The sequence below is a fragment of the Salvelinus sp. IW2-2015 genome, linkage group LG6.2 (assembly GCF_002910315.2).
Source record: "Salvelinus sp. IW2-2015 linkage group LG6.2, ASM291031v2, whole genome shotgun sequence".
In the NCBI taxonomy this organism is placed as follows: Eukaryota; Metazoa; Chordata; class Actinopteri; order Salmoniformes; family Salmonidae; genus Salvelinus; species Salvelinus sp. IW2-2015.
Window position 1 is genome coordinate 3,997,696 of NC_036846.1, and position 15,882 is coordinate 4,013,577.

Consider the following 15,882-nt stretch of genomic DNA (forward strand, 5'->3'; position numbering starts at 1 on the left):
GTGGTTTGTGCTTAAGCATTTAGTAAATACACTGGGCGAATTTGACATCAAGGACATTGTGTCATGAACAATATTAACAGGGCTGGGAATTTCCAGCAACCTCACGATACCATCACGATCCTTAGGTGCCGATACGACATGTATTGAGATTCTCGCGATTCTATACTGCGATTTGATGTTACAAACATATTGCTCACTATATGTCTGCTGCAGAGAGACATGACAAAACTAGTTTTAAATCAGTCATGGAAGTACGTGCTGAAAACATGTTGGCTCACAAAGAAGAAGCAAAACAAAAACAATTGCCACATACATTTGACTGTTTTAAAGGGTCAGCCAAGCAGAGCCAGATGCTTATACATTTTACATTTACATTTAAGTCATTTAGCTGACGCTCTTATCCAGAGCGACTTACAAWTTGGAAAGTTCATACATATTCATCCTGGTCCCCCCGTGGGGAATGAACCCACAACCCTGGCGTTGCAAGCGCCATGCTCTACCAACTGAGCCACACGGGACTTATGTCTCCGCCCTATCAACCGGATTTGTTGTCCACAGAGCAGAATGGTGGGCTGTCAAACTCCTGCCTATTCCTCTCTTTGGATTGGTGGATACATCTTGTTATTTTAATATTTGATGAGGGTTGTCGACGTCAACTGCCTGTAATCAATGGAGTGAGATGTTACGCTACCCTCCTGAATATGCATAGACTGTCTCAAATTACAACATGTTCATCTTAGATATAAAGTGTTGCCGGGATGTCACGTGCATCACATTTAATCAGGACAGTCGTAACAACCTAAGGATTGCAAAATTTCTATTAGATCAAATAAGAAATTCATTTTTACTTTGACTAAATTCGACACATTGCCCACACATACAATAAAATATAACTGTATCGATCCCCCCATCACTAAATATGAACATACAGAACTACCCAAAGTATTAAAACACTAAAATAAATAAGTAAACATGACATGAACAAAAATRAAAAACAAGATGTCAGAATGTCTAAGTATTTTATTTTGACATGCTCATTGGCATTCTTGCTGCCACAGCACTGAAAATAATAGCAGTTACAGTATTGATATGGTCCTATTCTCCAGTTCCTTTAAAACCAGTTATACACTTCATATGAAGAAAAACAATCATGAGGGATAACATCTCACTTGACAGAAAACAAGTACTGGTTTAAAAAATAAATAACTACTCTCAATTCTGCAGAATCAAATTTCAGCACCAGTTCAAGTAAAATAAGCATTCACTTTTCCAGTATCACACTCCCACACGTTGTTTTATCCAGTCGATTCTTCCTGCACTGTCCTGAACTAGGACCCTATTGCCCGAAGCCTCAGATAGGCAACCTACATCAGCCTATGAGGTTGATCCCTGGGCTCCCTGAAGCTGACATCACAGAGCAGTGAGAGGTGGTCGGAGGGGTAGTGGTATGAGGGCAGGCGGTCAGGTCCTATCTGTTCCTCAGTGGGTATGTCCAGCAGGGTGTCCACAGTGAAAGCACCGTGAGAGTACCAGATGTAGTCCAGGGTACTGCAGCTCTCTCCTGAGGGACGGATCTTCCAGGTAGTGTAGGCCGGTTCCGTCTGCCCGTCTGCACTCAGCAGCTTATAGGCGGAGTCCAGACCCAGGGGGGAGGAGATAAAACGCCTGTACACGTCCTCCGAGGGCTCAGCGTTAAAGTCCCCACACACTATCAGAGGTACCCCCTCGGTCCCACTCCCTCCCCCAGGTCCCCTACTGACTGGGTCTGACACAGCCGCCCGCGAGGTGATAGCCTTAAGGCTCTGCAGCAGGTCAGCCCCTTGGGCCCCCCTCAACCTCTCCCAGCCACTCCTCGCCTTCAGGTGGGTCACAGCCACGCACAGCCTCTGGCCCGTCTCCCGGCAACGCAGTGTCTGCACGATGGCCACCTGATTGGTAGGCAGCATCATGGCAGAGAGGCGCAGGTGGGAGGTGTGGAGGAGGCCGAAGCGGGCACGGCGGTAGAAGAGCGCGCAGCCGTCAGGGCCGTTGTTGCTGGCCACTTCCAGGCAGGGGGACCATGGCTTGGGCAGGAATGTGCTGTGGTAGCCCAGGCTGGCCAAGATGGGCTGGAAGGTGTCGTAGTAGTGGTCCACTTCCTGGAGACACAGGATGTCAGGGCGGTAGGTGAGGATCTCTTCCAGGATCAGGTACTTCCTCTCAGCCCAGTTCAGAGCATCCAGAGGACATTGCACAAAGCCATCCTTACCCTCCCCTAGAGCTGAGAGGAGGAGAGGACGGTTAGTAGACATTACTGTATAGCATTGTACACTTCTCCCCATTTCTGATCGAAAGCCATTGTGAGCACTGAGCAGTATCATGGTCTGAAGTCTTGAGAGCTAGAGTCTTGGATATTCATAGAGTGTACAAAACATTAAGAACACCTGCTTTTTCCATGACAGACTGACCAGGTGAATCCAGGTGAAAGCTATGATCCCTTATTGACACCACTTGTTAAATCCACTTCAAATCAGTGCAGATGAAGACAGGTTAAAGAAGGATTTTTAAGTCTTGAGACAATTGAGACATGGTTTGTGTATGTGTGCCATTCAGAGGGTGAATGGGCAAGACAAAATATTTAAGTGCCTTTGAACGGGGTATGGTAGGTGCCAGGCACACCGGTTTGTGTCAAGAACTGCAACGCTGCTGGGTTTTTCACGTTCAACAGTTTCCTGTGTGTATCAATAATGGTCAACCACCCAAAGGACATCCAGCCAAACTCAATACAACATGTCAACTGTGGCAGGCATTGGAGCCAACATGGGCCAGCATCCCTGTGGAACGCTTTTGACACCTTGTAGAGTCCATTCTAAGGGCAAAATGGGGGGGGGGGGGGGGGGTGCAACTCAATATTAGGAAGGTACCCATACAGTACATGTTCTGCTCTGGTGGTCTTCTATAATCTATAGTACTCTATCATCTATCAGAGATCTATGTACCTTGAGCTAGGATGTTCCATGTCATGACCCGTATGGATGGTGTTTGCTGTTGCTCATTGTTCCTGTATTGGTGCTGCTGTTTTGGGTCTGCAGGGTAGACCAGGTCCCTGTGTGGCCGGGCCGGCCGGTTCTGGAGGATCTTCTCGCACTCCCTGAGCAGCTGGTCTGGGTCGGCCTGCTCCAGGCCCTCCGGGTCCTGGTCTGAGTCCCGTTGCTCTGGGTCGTAGTCCTGCTGGGCCAGTGGAGCACTGTTCAGGGTCTGGGCCAGGGTACCAAACAGCCTGCTGCTGCTACTGCTGCCCATCAGACACACTGAGGACAAGGAGACAACATATTAGAGAAATACAAAACACTGCACACATACAGTGTGCGCACATAATCACGCCCACACACACACACACACTCGAGACATTGTAAAACATGAGTCCTGTCATGTTACCCTGCAGTCAGCAGAGACTGTGTCTCTCAGGCTCTCACACGAAAGACCATGTCTGAATCAGACTAAATAAATCATCTGTAACCACTTGAATATGTGGCATGCAATATGCTCTTAGGTGGTCAACAGCGATACATTATTTTGCTCCGTTTACCAAAACAATGCCCACAGATTAAAAAGGCTAGCACATTCACAGGACGACAGACAGGCAGACACTCCCTCGTCAGTTAGGCTCCGACTCATCCTCTGCGTTCCTTGGAAGCCATTTTGTGAGCGAGAGTAGCTAGAAAAAGAATAGTTAGAGTGGATCTAAAGAGAGACATACATAAATAAGCTTGATAGAACTGTGGTCAAACCGATCATCTCCATCCTTAGACTACGTACGTCACTGTGGTTTAGTGAAATCCTCACCACTGTTTTGTCTCGTTTATCTCGGTGTCGGAGAACAGCAGCACTACTCTCTAGCTCTATTCCTCTCTCCGTTTTGATGACTTCTTCACTGTCTTTCTCCTCCTTGTACTTCAGTTTCTTCTGATTTCCCCCCCCCCTCAGTCGATTTTCGGACAATCCGACTCCTTCCACTTTAGTTGTCTGCTGCTTTCAGTTTGTCGTACTCAGTCTCTCCCCCTCTCTGTCTCAGTCCCTCCCTCTGTTTCTGTGTCAGTGTGACATTCCAGCTAGTGACAGCGTGACTGTTTAGACACAGTTAGTCTGTGTGAGACTGATGGGAGGACAAGGGAAGGGAGAGAAAGGAAGGGGGAGGATATGAGGTCATTACCATGGCTAGTCATATGTCAGGTGGAGCTGACAGACCGATGTATCCGGACACTTGGAAAACACACAGGGGAGTGGAAGGTGGACAGTAACACACTTGAGTTGCCCACACACACACACAGAGGTTTGGAGTGCAGGGGGGGCAGGGGTTGGCGAGTTACTCAATACCCAGGACACAGTGTTCTAGTGCAGGATCATGTTTACACACTATAAACTTCTCCAGAGAGAGAGAAAAGCAGGGAGGAAGAGCACAGTATTTATTTGCCACCATTTGCTGACCTCTAGTGGGGCTGCAGTTTTGATTCTGGAGTTATTACTTATTCTCATCTGAAACATGTATTTTTTTTAAACCTACAGACACCTTTCAGATGTGAACACATATCTTCACATCTTCTTACAACTATTTCTTAGAGCTCTCTTAAATATGGTCCAGACAATTTTCTCAGTCGAACACTCAGTTTTTCCGATTGAGTAGATAGATGACAGACAGTTACTCACAAAGAAAACGAAGCGTCGATGGAGAAGAATCACACACGCCCTCTTTTTAAAATCTTGCTTTTTGACTCACGCTCGACCCAGTGTCCAGGCTGTCTCCATGGCGCTACATAGAGCACTCTCTCACCTCTTCTGTTTCTCTCTCCTTCTCTTTCTCCAGGGGTTCTTTCTCCTGAGAGAGATTGGACTCTTCTGAAACCGATGTATTGACGTGAAAGAATGTTCCGGAGCAAGCGGATGTGACTGGACTGCTCGGTGTGTGTGAAAGTATAAGAGACTGGACTGCTCTGTGTGTGTGTGTGAGAGAGAGAGAGTTTTCGAGAGATGGGGATTCTGCGAGCTACCGAGCATTCCTGAATAGACCAGTGTCAAACCCACTCTCCTCTCTTCATCCCCACACTGCTCATCTGGCTTGCCACAATGGCTTATTATAACTGTCCCGTGAGGGTCACACACATGGCATACAACCACTCGCATAGAGTTATGGCACACAAACACCACAAATGACCAAATTAAATGAGATTAGTGTGGCTTGTCCTTAGTTAATCTGTGTGATAGAGGAGAGACTCAACTGAGTGGAATGTGATTCAATAAGCTGACTCAGTCTGCTGCTCATAGAGCACATACACTGGAATGCTTCAGGGCCCCATTCAGCACGAGTATTGAACTGCTACATGTACACTATGTAGAATGTACATACGGTATGTGGCATCCGAGTGTAGGCGTTTCCCAAACATAAGGTTAAAAATAGCTGGAAACACCGGTGGAGTGGACATTATGTTTCTGACTCAACTGAGAAAGAACATGACTGTATCTGTGTTTTCAGTTGGCTATACTTACTTTACTTACCATCTCCCTAGAGGACAAAAGCTAAAAGAAAGGAGACGAAGGAAACCGCTTCAATAATTGGTATGTAGGCCTACTCAATTATACTGTAGACCTAAAATCTGTTGTTCTCCATAAAAATACTGCATTGACAGCACAGCAGGCCAGCTCTATCTACGGGCCTACATTTCAACTGGAGAGCAGAATCTCTCCATAGGAATGTCGGTGACATCAGCGTTGAATGAGACAATCACATGACTGCTCCAGGCAATTATCAAATGAAGGATGGGAGCATGAGACTAGGTAGCCAGGTAGACTAAAATTAAAACATTTGGGAAGCAGCGGGTCTGGCCCCCAATGCCCCTTGAACTCCTGTCCATGGACAGGAGGGAGATGTAAGGGTAACAGCAAAATAGCCTGGCCCCCTCATTTTCAGAGTGTTTCTGAGCGTGTGCGCCTGAGTCCGAGTGTGTGCTTGTTTCAATGATTGTCACTTGCACAGGACACAGCAGGTGTAAAACAGTACAGTGAAATGCTTACTTGTGAGCTCTTTACCATCAATGCAGTAATAAAACGAATAATATAGGTAAGAAAACACACAAGAAAAATCTAACTGTGTGCATTCTGGACTCCTTAATTGAAATTTAAAAAAGTGGTCAACCCACCTGTGTTTTGGTAAACAGCTGAGGGATGAACCTGGAGAAATGTAAGCACTCATATTCAAAGTGAGAGCTATGTATGCAAGAACTGACCATCTATGATATCAAAATTATAGTTTTGACCATGTTTTGGAGGCAACAGTATTTGTTTACATTTACAAACATTGGAATATAACAATCTTATATTTTGGGTTCTGATGGGGTACGACAGTTGAACTAAGCTCATGAGACATTTAAGTTATATTCTTCAAGAATCAAAGTCCACAATGGATGTAGCAAGTTAGGATTCTAGCTTTAATAAGGAAAGCTCTCGAGTCGTAACACAGTTATGCACCACTAATCTCATTAAAACAGGCAGCACTCCAAAGAAGAAACCAAATTAAGCTCTTTTGGTTTATACTTTATACCCCCATCGTCATTAGATAAGTTTAACCCACTGGTGGAGTCAAACCAATAAAATCATTTAATGGTAAATCCTCAGAGGAATAGTGGGTTCATTTAGATGAAACCCCCTCATCCACACTCTAGACATTAATATATCAGTGTACTGTTAGCTGAGAGGTACAAGGGCTTCTCTCACCATGACCTGATTTTACGGACATGACAGAACCTAAAATAACTCAACCCTTCTGATCTCCTCCTCAGTCACCACGGGTAGGAAAAGGTGTTCTGCCAGTTAATGAGATTAGTGTTGCATAACTGTAATGAGGTCACCTTTTATTTTTTGGTCTAACCTTTTGTCTTGTTGGAGCCATTTAGCGGAGTGGTTGAATAGAGATGGCACAGGAAGCATACCAGATCTCCAGCCTTTTTTATACTACAGTAAATGGTTATAGGCTAGACCAGGGATCTTGAGTGGAGGTCGGAACATCATAAATCATTTGTACACTGCAAGTTGACTGCAAGAAGCCCAAACAGATATAGTATGACAAAAACAATGATTTCAAACATGCTTACATTGGGAACAGATTTCCTAAATTAAAATCACTGATCTGATTTCCTGGTGATTTTACAGTCTTTAAAAAGGGTAGGAAGCATGAGTTTGCACTATACACAATTTCTCAACGTCATATGGAGAATCAACTCTGTGCTCCCGAGTTCATATGCTAACTCTGTAGCTAGCTCAAGCTCTTCACGGACTTTGTGGCTGTGTTATCTAGTGAGAACTCGTTAGCACGGCAGGCTCTTATGCCTTCTTGCACTAATTGTGTAGTACCTTGTCTGTTCTCTATTTTGTCTTGTCAACTTTTTGGCATGTTCTCTTTGAAGTAGGCTATGGGAGTTCTGTAACCTTTCCCACCTTGGCTTAGTGCTAGTGCGCTATTTGACTGACATCTGGAATCTATCTATTTTGGTTCTCTCTCACTATATAGCTATTGGATTTCCCTTACCGACTCTCCCTCGGCCTGGTGAAGCACCTGCCTCCCCTGGGTTTGGTAGCCAACTCAGCCTGCCCTCTTTCACTATTGGATGGGCCCCAACCAACAATCTGTAAGTCTCTGCTCTCTCTTTGCTTGTGGTCTGTGGTTATGTTTTAGTTGTGTTCTAGCTGGTCTCCAGTTGATGGGCCCTGGCTTGCCGACCATAACCGTGATGGTTGGCTAGGCTGGCTAATATCTAGTTGGCTAAAAAGCTAAAGTTAGCTGGCTGGCTAAGATAACTGCATATAGCTAACATTCTTTAGGAATTAGCTGGCTTGCCGGGTCCTCCATTTTACATCACTCCCGTGAAAAACATTTTCTGACATGACTTTGGCATTCTGATCAGTTTTATGTAATAACTCCAAAAACAGAAGAAAGTGAGGTGTAACTTTGCATTGGGACTTTTGATGTGTATACTAATGCAAATCCATTTGTTACCAGATGCTACCCTCCACAGCATAACCTTCACTCCAGATCAAAACGCCAAACCTACAACCTAATTTTGGACAGACCAGATACAACTTCAATTAGCACGGAGGCGTGAAGTGAAAGGTATCGAAGCCTTTGAGCCCAACACATGGCAGGAGTCTCACAAGATACCCCTTCCAAATCCAGAGGCCCTGAAGCACCCTCCTGCTGTTCAGAGCCATCCACTGACATTTTCTACAAGAAATCTGACCTCCAGAAATAAAGCTTCTCCCAAGTGGGTGTGACTCCTACTCCCGCTGCCTGCTGCTTGGATTCCACCTGGCGATCTGTTCACCGTCTGCCATGGCTTGTCTCCCCCTGTCTGGTACAGGTACCTCCACCACACTCCCCCCGCTCTACCAAGCTATCGCTCGCCTCCAGCACACAGGCACTGTATGGGGCGAGCGACTCTGAACTTACAATGGCTAGCCCCAAGTCGTAATTATTTTTTGTCTTGTGCATTTTCCTAGTTTGCCTCATGACTCTTGCATGCTTTGTTGACTATGAACATTCTTGTTTACCCTACCGTGGGACAGACTGTTTGTTCTCACACTCGGGACGCTGACACCATTGGTTACACAGACTTTTGGCCCCCCATCCTATTCTAACCACCTCTCGCTGGCTTTGTATTCATGTTTTTMATTTGGATCTCTTTTAGTCCCCATTTGGACTAATCTTCCAAGAGTCCTTATACATTAAAATACAATTTATAATACGAACACATTTTCACATATAACACACTATTACAAACATACATAATATACTAACATAATGACCCAATAAATACTCAATCTAAAAAATATTGATTCTTCATCTACTATAGTCCCACAACATTTCTATGTATTATATTTAAATTGTTTTAAAATAATGTTTAAATGTATATACTGAAAGGTTTCTGGTTTGCTCAGTTAATTTATTKAATTTCTTTATTGCTCTAAATCAAAATGTTATTTTGCCCATTTCTCTTTTCTGTCTGGATAACGCATAGATGGCGGACAATCTATTCCTAGTATTTACGGAATGTCTGTCTCTGAATACCGTTGTGAATAGAACTGTTTTAAATGATGTATATTATGAAATAAAATAAGCATGTTTTTTTTCAATTATCTTGTCGATTGATGACCAACCAAGAACACTGCGCATGACTGCAACAGAAGAACCATATCCCCACCTTAAAACAATCCTTGCATGTTACCTGATGAAATTGCTGTATATTATGATCCTGTTYCCATCTAATGCACATTCAAATGTCATAAATCAACACTGCAGAGCTCTCCCTGTCCTCTGCCGTGCCTTGATTGGTTTACTGTTGATGATATCTGGAAATGTGCATGTACAGCCTGGCCCATCTACTGTTGCTAGCCCCAATTCTGACTTGTGCTCTGATATCTGTTTCACTGATTTCTGCTCTCGTAAAAGCCTGGGTTTTCTGCACGTTAACACAAGAAGCTTATTACCTAAAATGGATCAGTTGAAAGTGTGGGTTCACAGCTCCAATCCAGATGTTTTGGTCATTACTGAGACGCGGTTAAGAAAGAGTGTTTTGAATACTGATGTTAACCTTTCTGATTATAACCTTTTTCGGCAAGACAGATCTTCCAAAGGTGGGGGAGTGGCAATCTTTACCAAGGATCACCGTCAGTGCCCGGTTGTCTCCAAACAATTTGATTTGCTGGTTTTAAGCATTAAACTTTCAAATAGCTCTTCGTTGACTGTTGCGGGGTGTTATCGTCCTTCATCAGCACCGGCCTGTACCCTACCTGCCCTAAACTGTCTCCTGGTCCCTTACACTAAGTCTGAATTTGTCCTGCTAGGTGACCTAAACTGGGACATGCTTAAACTACCTGACCAAGTCCTAAAGCAATGGTACTCCCTKAATCTTTCTCAGATTATTACCAATCCCACAAGGTGACTCCAAACACCCAGAAAATGCTACTCTCCTCGATGTTCTCCTCACAAATAATCATGATGGGTACTAGTCTGGTGTTTTCTGTAATGACCTTAGTGATCACTGTTTTACAGTGTTTGTAATGGCTGCTCAGTGAAACGTCCTGTTCTGATTTGTCATAGACACTTGCTAAAAAAAACTTTCATAAGCAAGCCTTCCTTCATGACCTGGCCTCTGTAAATTGGTATAGAATCAGCTTGATATCTTCAGTGATATTGTTAACAAACACGCCCCATAAAGAACATTTGAATTAAAAACAGGTTCAGCCCCTGGTTCGACCGTGATCTGGCAGAGTTACTCCACCTCAAGAATTGCATTTGACGAAAGGCTTGGCACACGCATACTCAGGCTGACTGGCTCTTGTTCAGGCAAATGAGAAATAAGTGCACTCAGGCTATCTGGAAGGACAAAGTTAGTTACTTTAAGGAGCAGTTCTCTCTCTGTGGGTCTAGCACCAAGAAGTTCTGGAAAATGGTTAAAGACGTGGAGAATAAACACTCCTCTTCACACCTGCCCATGTCCCTTAACGTTTGTGTGGTTGTTACTGACAAGGACATGGCTGAGCTCTTTAAAATCACCACTTCATTAAGTCAAGATTCCTATTTGGCTCAGCCATGCCTCCTTGCCCATCCAACATTTCCTCATCTCCCACCCTTCTAATGCGACTAGCCCTGATGCTCCTCCCTCTTTTTCCCCTGCCCTACTACAAAGTTTCTCCCTGCAGGTGGTCACTGAGTCCGAGGTGCTAAAGGAGCTCCTTAAACTTGACCCCCAAAAAACATCTGGGTCAGATGGTTTAGACCCTTTCTTCTTTAAGGTTGCTGCCCATATACTCACCAAGCCCGTCTCTCCTCTCTGGGGAGGTTCCCATTGCTTGGAAGGCAGACACCGTTAGTCCTTTATTTAAAGGGGGAGATCAAGCTGATCCTAACTGTTATAGGCATATTTCTATTTTGCCCTGTTTATCAAAAGTGTTGGAAAAACTTGTCAATAATCAACAATCAACTGACTGGCTTTCTTGATGTCTATAGTATTCTCTCTGGTATGTAATCTGGTTTCCACTCAGGTTATGGATGTTTCACTGCAACCTTAAAAAGGTCCCCAATGATGTCATAATTTCCCTTGATTCTAAGCAATGTTGTGCTGCTATTTTTATTGACTTGGCCAAAGCTCTTGATACGGTAGACCATTCCATTCTTGTGGGCCGGCTAAGGAATATTGGTGTCTGAGGGGTCTTTGGCCTGGCTTGCTAACTACCTCTCTCAAAGAGTGCAGTGTATAAAGTCCGAACATCTGCTGTCTTAGCTACTGCCTGTCACGAGGGTGTACCCCAAGGCTCTAACCTAGGCCCCATGTTCTTCTCAATTTACATCAACAACATAACTCAGGCAGTAGGAAGCTCTCTCATCCATTTGTATGCAGATGATACAMTCTTATACTCAACTGGCCCCTCTCCGGATTTTGTGTTAAAWGCTCTACAACAAAGCTTTCTTAGTGTCAAACAAGCGTTCTCTGCTCTTAACCTTGCTCTCAACACCTCCAAAACAAAGGTCATGTGGTTTGGTAAGAAGAATGCCCCTCTCCCCACAGGTGTGATTACTACCTCTGAGGGTTTAGAGCTTGAGGTAGTCACCTCATACAAGTACTTGGGAGTATGGCTAGACAGTACACTGTCCTTCTCTCAGCACATATCAAAGCTGCAGGCTAAAGTTAAATCTAGACTTGGTTTCCTCTATCGTAATCGCTCCTCTATCACCCCAGCTGATAAACTAACTCTGATTTAGATGACCATCCTACCCATGCTAGATTATGGAGAAGTAATTTATAAATGGGCAGGTAAGGGTACTCTCGAGCAGCAGGTAAGGGTGGTCTTGAGCGGCTAGATGTTATTTACCATTCGGCCATCAGATTTGCCACCAATGCTCCTTATTAGATCACATCACCGCACTCTATACTCTTCTGTAAACTGGTCATCTCTGTATACCCGTCACAAGACCCACTGGTTGTTGCTCATTTAGAAAACCCTCTTAGGCCTCACTCCCCCTATCTGAGATATCTACTGCAGCCCTCATCCTCCACATACAACACCTGTTCTGCCAGTCACATTCTGTTAAAGGTCCCCAAAGCATACACATCCCTGGGTCGCTCATCTTTTCAGTTTGCTGCTACTATCGACTGGAACGAGGTGCAACAAACAACTCTTTATCTCAATCTTTTCATTCAAAGACTCAATTATGGACACTCTTACTGACAGTTGTGGCTGCTTTGCCTGATGTATTGTTGTCTCTACCTTCTTGCCCTTTTGTGCTGCTGTCTGTGCCCAACAATGTTTGTACCCTGTTTTGTGCTGCCGCCATGTTGTGTTGCCATCATGTTGTGTTGCTACCATGCTGTCATCTTAGGTCTCTTTTTATGTAGTGTTGTCTCTCTTGTCTTGATGTGTGTTTTGTCCTATATTTTTATTTAACTTATTTTTATTCCCAGCTCCCATCCCCGCAGGAGGCCTTTTGGTAGGCCGTCATTGTAAATAAGAATTTGTTCTTAACTGGCGTGCCTAGTTAAATATATTTTTTTATAAAAACCTGGTCGTTACGATTATGTTACCTACCCTTTTAAATGTCCAACAATGAAATGTATAATATATATATATAGTACCAGTCAAAAGTTTGGACACCTACTCATTCAAGGGTTTTTCTTTATTTTTACTATTTTCTACATTGTAGAATAATAGTGAAGGGATCAAAACTATGAACACATATGGAATCATGTAGTAACCAAAAAAATTGTTAAACAAATCAAAATATATTTTATATTTGAGATTCCTCAAAGTAGCCACTCTTTGCCTTGACAGCTTTGCACATTCTTGGCATTCTCTCATATCACCATAACCCTAATTACTCAATGGTATCTTGAAACACACTAGACAGGTGGTACAAAATCAATGAGGCAGAGGCAAACCTGTATGTTAGGAGGAAATAACAAAATTTCATTTTATTTCTATGGAATACCCTCGGACTGTTTTTACTGGTCCAGTCCTTTGCGGTGAAGAAGCTGTCCAGGACAAGCAGCGTGAGGGAGAAAGGCCACAGGAAAGGAGACCCCCTTGAGATGCCGAAGAGGTCAACCCTGAGCCTCTCAGTGGCACGGTTGTTAAGTAATGCTGTTCTGGTCAATTTTGTGAACAATTATAGTGACTAAAATATTCGTCAAACACCTATTTTTCAGTGGGAATTGATTATAACTGACTAAATAGACCTAGAAAAAACTATCACTAAACAAAAATGATTCTTCATTTCAGTTGACTAAAACGAGATTAAATTATCTGACTGACTAAAATCTGACTACTAAATGGACTCGACAAGAGTTTAAAGAGATAAGCACAATTAATAGCAGCATAGATGCACAGTTCTGTTCAGCAATGGGAGGGACTTGCCACACCCAGCACACGGAAGTGGTGAGTGTGGGCAGACATAATCCGGAGTGGAGCCTACATCCCCATCACCACCAGCTTTCTAGTTAGCTACACTTTGTCTGGTTAAGAAACGCAAGCTGCTTTACGAAATTAAAAACAATAATAACATTGAGTTAATTCATTAAACAGTCTAGCTATGTTTCTCTCTCTTTGAATTTGTAGTCTTGCTCAACCCTCCCACTTTCTTCACTGCATTTCATAGCCAGGTTATGTAAGCCAATAGTCTCCCTCTTTTCCTCAGAGAAAACAGCTTGATTCCTTACCGTTCAAAAGATATGACCCAAAATACCAGCGCTACGTTTTGTCTGTCTGTTGTGAATTGGCATGCAGCATTTTACATTTATCCAGGACCATTTACAAACTAGGCTACTTGAGGATCGGACAGTTAACCATGTTTAGGCTACACCTTCTTCAGCCATGTTACCTTATTAGATAGCTATAGCTAACAACCTGGGGCGTGTTCAGCAGGATGCAATGTTTTGTAACGTTCAGATTTAAGTTATATAGAACAAACATGCCTCTCTGACATGTTGAATAAGTTATAACTTTGGCTCTACTCATGGAATTTCTATCTGCAACGTTTAAGAATGGTTTGCAACTGATCGTGGTCCTAGTAACATTACCAGTAGCCTTTATGCAAACATTTGGTGGGACAGAAAGAAAGAAAAAGGGATAGCTAAAATGTTTTTACTAAATTCCTCTTGCCACTACACTAACTTTATTTTGAGTTAATGTGGACCCAATGAGTCAGACTTGAGCACTGGGACTCAGACTTCAGCCATAGGGACTTGTGACTCAAGCACAGGAGACTCAATTCGGACCAAGGTTTAGTGACGCGACTACATCGCTGTTCATTAGCCCCCATTCTACCTTTAAAATGAATAAAAAGTGCCAGAAATTAAAGTCTTGAACTAACATTGTTATGGAAGTGACGTGGGGCAAACAAACTAAAAACAATCCAAAACCCCCCCAACAAACCAGTTCTCACACACACACACACACACACAAATAAATTGGTAATGATTCAGCCTCTACTACATATTTACCACGTTTTGAATATCTGAGGATCTAGAAGCGCATGAGACTTCACATAGGCCTAATCGGTTTGAATAATAATTCTGGCCAAACGAGAAATACACCCCTCCCAACCGTAGGCTATATTGTTCAGAATGTTATTTAAACAGAACCCAACAAAATGTATTATATAATTGTCATTTTTTTAAACAGACATGAGAAAGGTCTAATAAAATGCCTACCTGGTATAGAGCTCGCTGACGCGGGCGATGAGCCGCGTGATTTCACCTGTGGCTTGCCGCGTCTGCCGTCTTCTCCTCCGATGTGACAGTGCCGTGGAGCCGGGAGGGATAATTTCTTCGGAGGTGGCTGGTTCTTAGCTGCCGGCCCCAGGGAGGAGAGACAAAACACTGCCAAGTCTCGGTGAAGGAACGAACACCGACGAGCCGGATACATGCCTCGCGCCGGTTCTGTCACAACTAGTGTGGCCAAATGAACGAGAGAGCGGTGAGAAGCTACTGTAATAGCCTCACTTCAGTCCCAACACTCGATAGTCCTGTCAAATAATAACTATTTGCATACAAATAGAGATATCATTCTACAGACACAAAATGTTGGTCACTGCGGCATTCTTTCACGTTTGTATCAGTAACAAAGTAGCCGGCAAATGTTTCATCATATTTCTGTCAGGCTCTTTGAACTAGAGTTTCGAGGGTGGATAACGAAGAAGGAGGATTTCAAAACCCTAAATACAGAGGCTGGAAAATATCTTGTCAATACAAATATATCCTTAGTAATTATTCGTTTAAAGATACCCATAATCAAACCACATTACGCATTATATTGAGAGATTTAAAGCAACTTCCCCAAAGAATTCCCCTGATTCAAACTGCCAATGGATTGATCTGTAAAGTCGAGTTTTCATGACAAAACAGGAAGAGGGCGGGTTTAAGGGTAGGGAGAGGGTGTGGTCTCACCTCTGATCTAATCAGAGGTCAGTGCGTGTATTGGAAAAACAGCATAATGACGCAAATCTCTCCAAACAAAACGCCACCTCTCCTCCCACGCCCACATGCTTATGCAATGTCCTGTTATGTCAGCAACTGGACGTTTGAACTAGGCTAACAGCTTTCTAAAAACAGCATTACCCACAACATAACCTACGCAAGCATTGTAATACAAATAGTGAAATAAACAATATCAAATAAGGTAGGCCTAGTGAGCAAAACAACCGTTTTACAAGGCATATTTAGGGCTTTTGCATTCAGACATTTCCTATCATCCATTAAAGTTGGGCATGCCAGATAATCTATGACATTGGTTACCAGACTTGTGGTTGGTACCCCATGTGCGGTCCCCTGAAATGGAAATGTTGCCTGCTTGAGAAGATCT

The 15,882-nt window shown here is 43.5% G+C and overlaps 1 protein-coding gene across 3 annotated transcripts; it reads right to left on the minus strand.

The window, feature by feature from the left end:
* Nucleotides 1–1,002: 1,002 nt before the first annotated feature.
* nocta (nocturnin a) lies at nucleotides 1,003–15,393 on the minus strand. 3 transcript variants are annotated; one of them, XM_023989971.2, is made up of 3 exons: nucleotides 14,733–15,393; nucleotides 2,979–3,290; nucleotides 1,003–2,260 (listed from the first exon to the last, which is right to left on the minus strand). In XM_023989971.2, exons 1-3 carry the CDS (start codon nucleotides 14,944–14,946, stop codon nucleotides 1,365–1,367), a joined length of 1,422 nt encoding a protein of 473 aa, XP_023845739.1. In that variant the 5' UTR covers nucleotides 14,947–15,393; the 3' UTR covers nucleotides 1,003–1,364. The 3 variants fall into 3 exon arrangements, with proteins under 3 accessions (XP_023845739.1, XP_023845741.1, XP_023845740.1); XM_023989973.1 differs by lacking the exon at nucleotides 14,733–15,393 and adding an exon at nucleotides 4,687–5,692; XM_023989972.2 differs by lacking the exon at nucleotides 14,733–15,393 and adding an exon at nucleotides 3,826–4,647.
* Nucleotides 15,394–15,882: the final 489 nt, after the last annotated feature.

Excerpts from the sequence above, each read along its gene's own strand:
- nocta (XM_023989971.2), bottom strand. The coding sequence starts at position 14,946 with ATGTATCCGGCTCGTCGGTGTTCGTTCCTTCACCGAGACTTGGCAGTG. Across the intron at positions 3,291-14,732 it reads GTCAGCGAGCTCTATACCAG|TGTGTCTGATGGGCAGCAGT; the intron begins GTAGGCATTTTA and ends CCTTGTCCTCAG. Across the intron at positions 2,261-2,978 it reads ATGGAACATCCTAGCTCAAG|CTCTAGGGGAGGGTAAGGAT; the intron begins GTACATAGATCT and ends TCCTCCTCTCAG.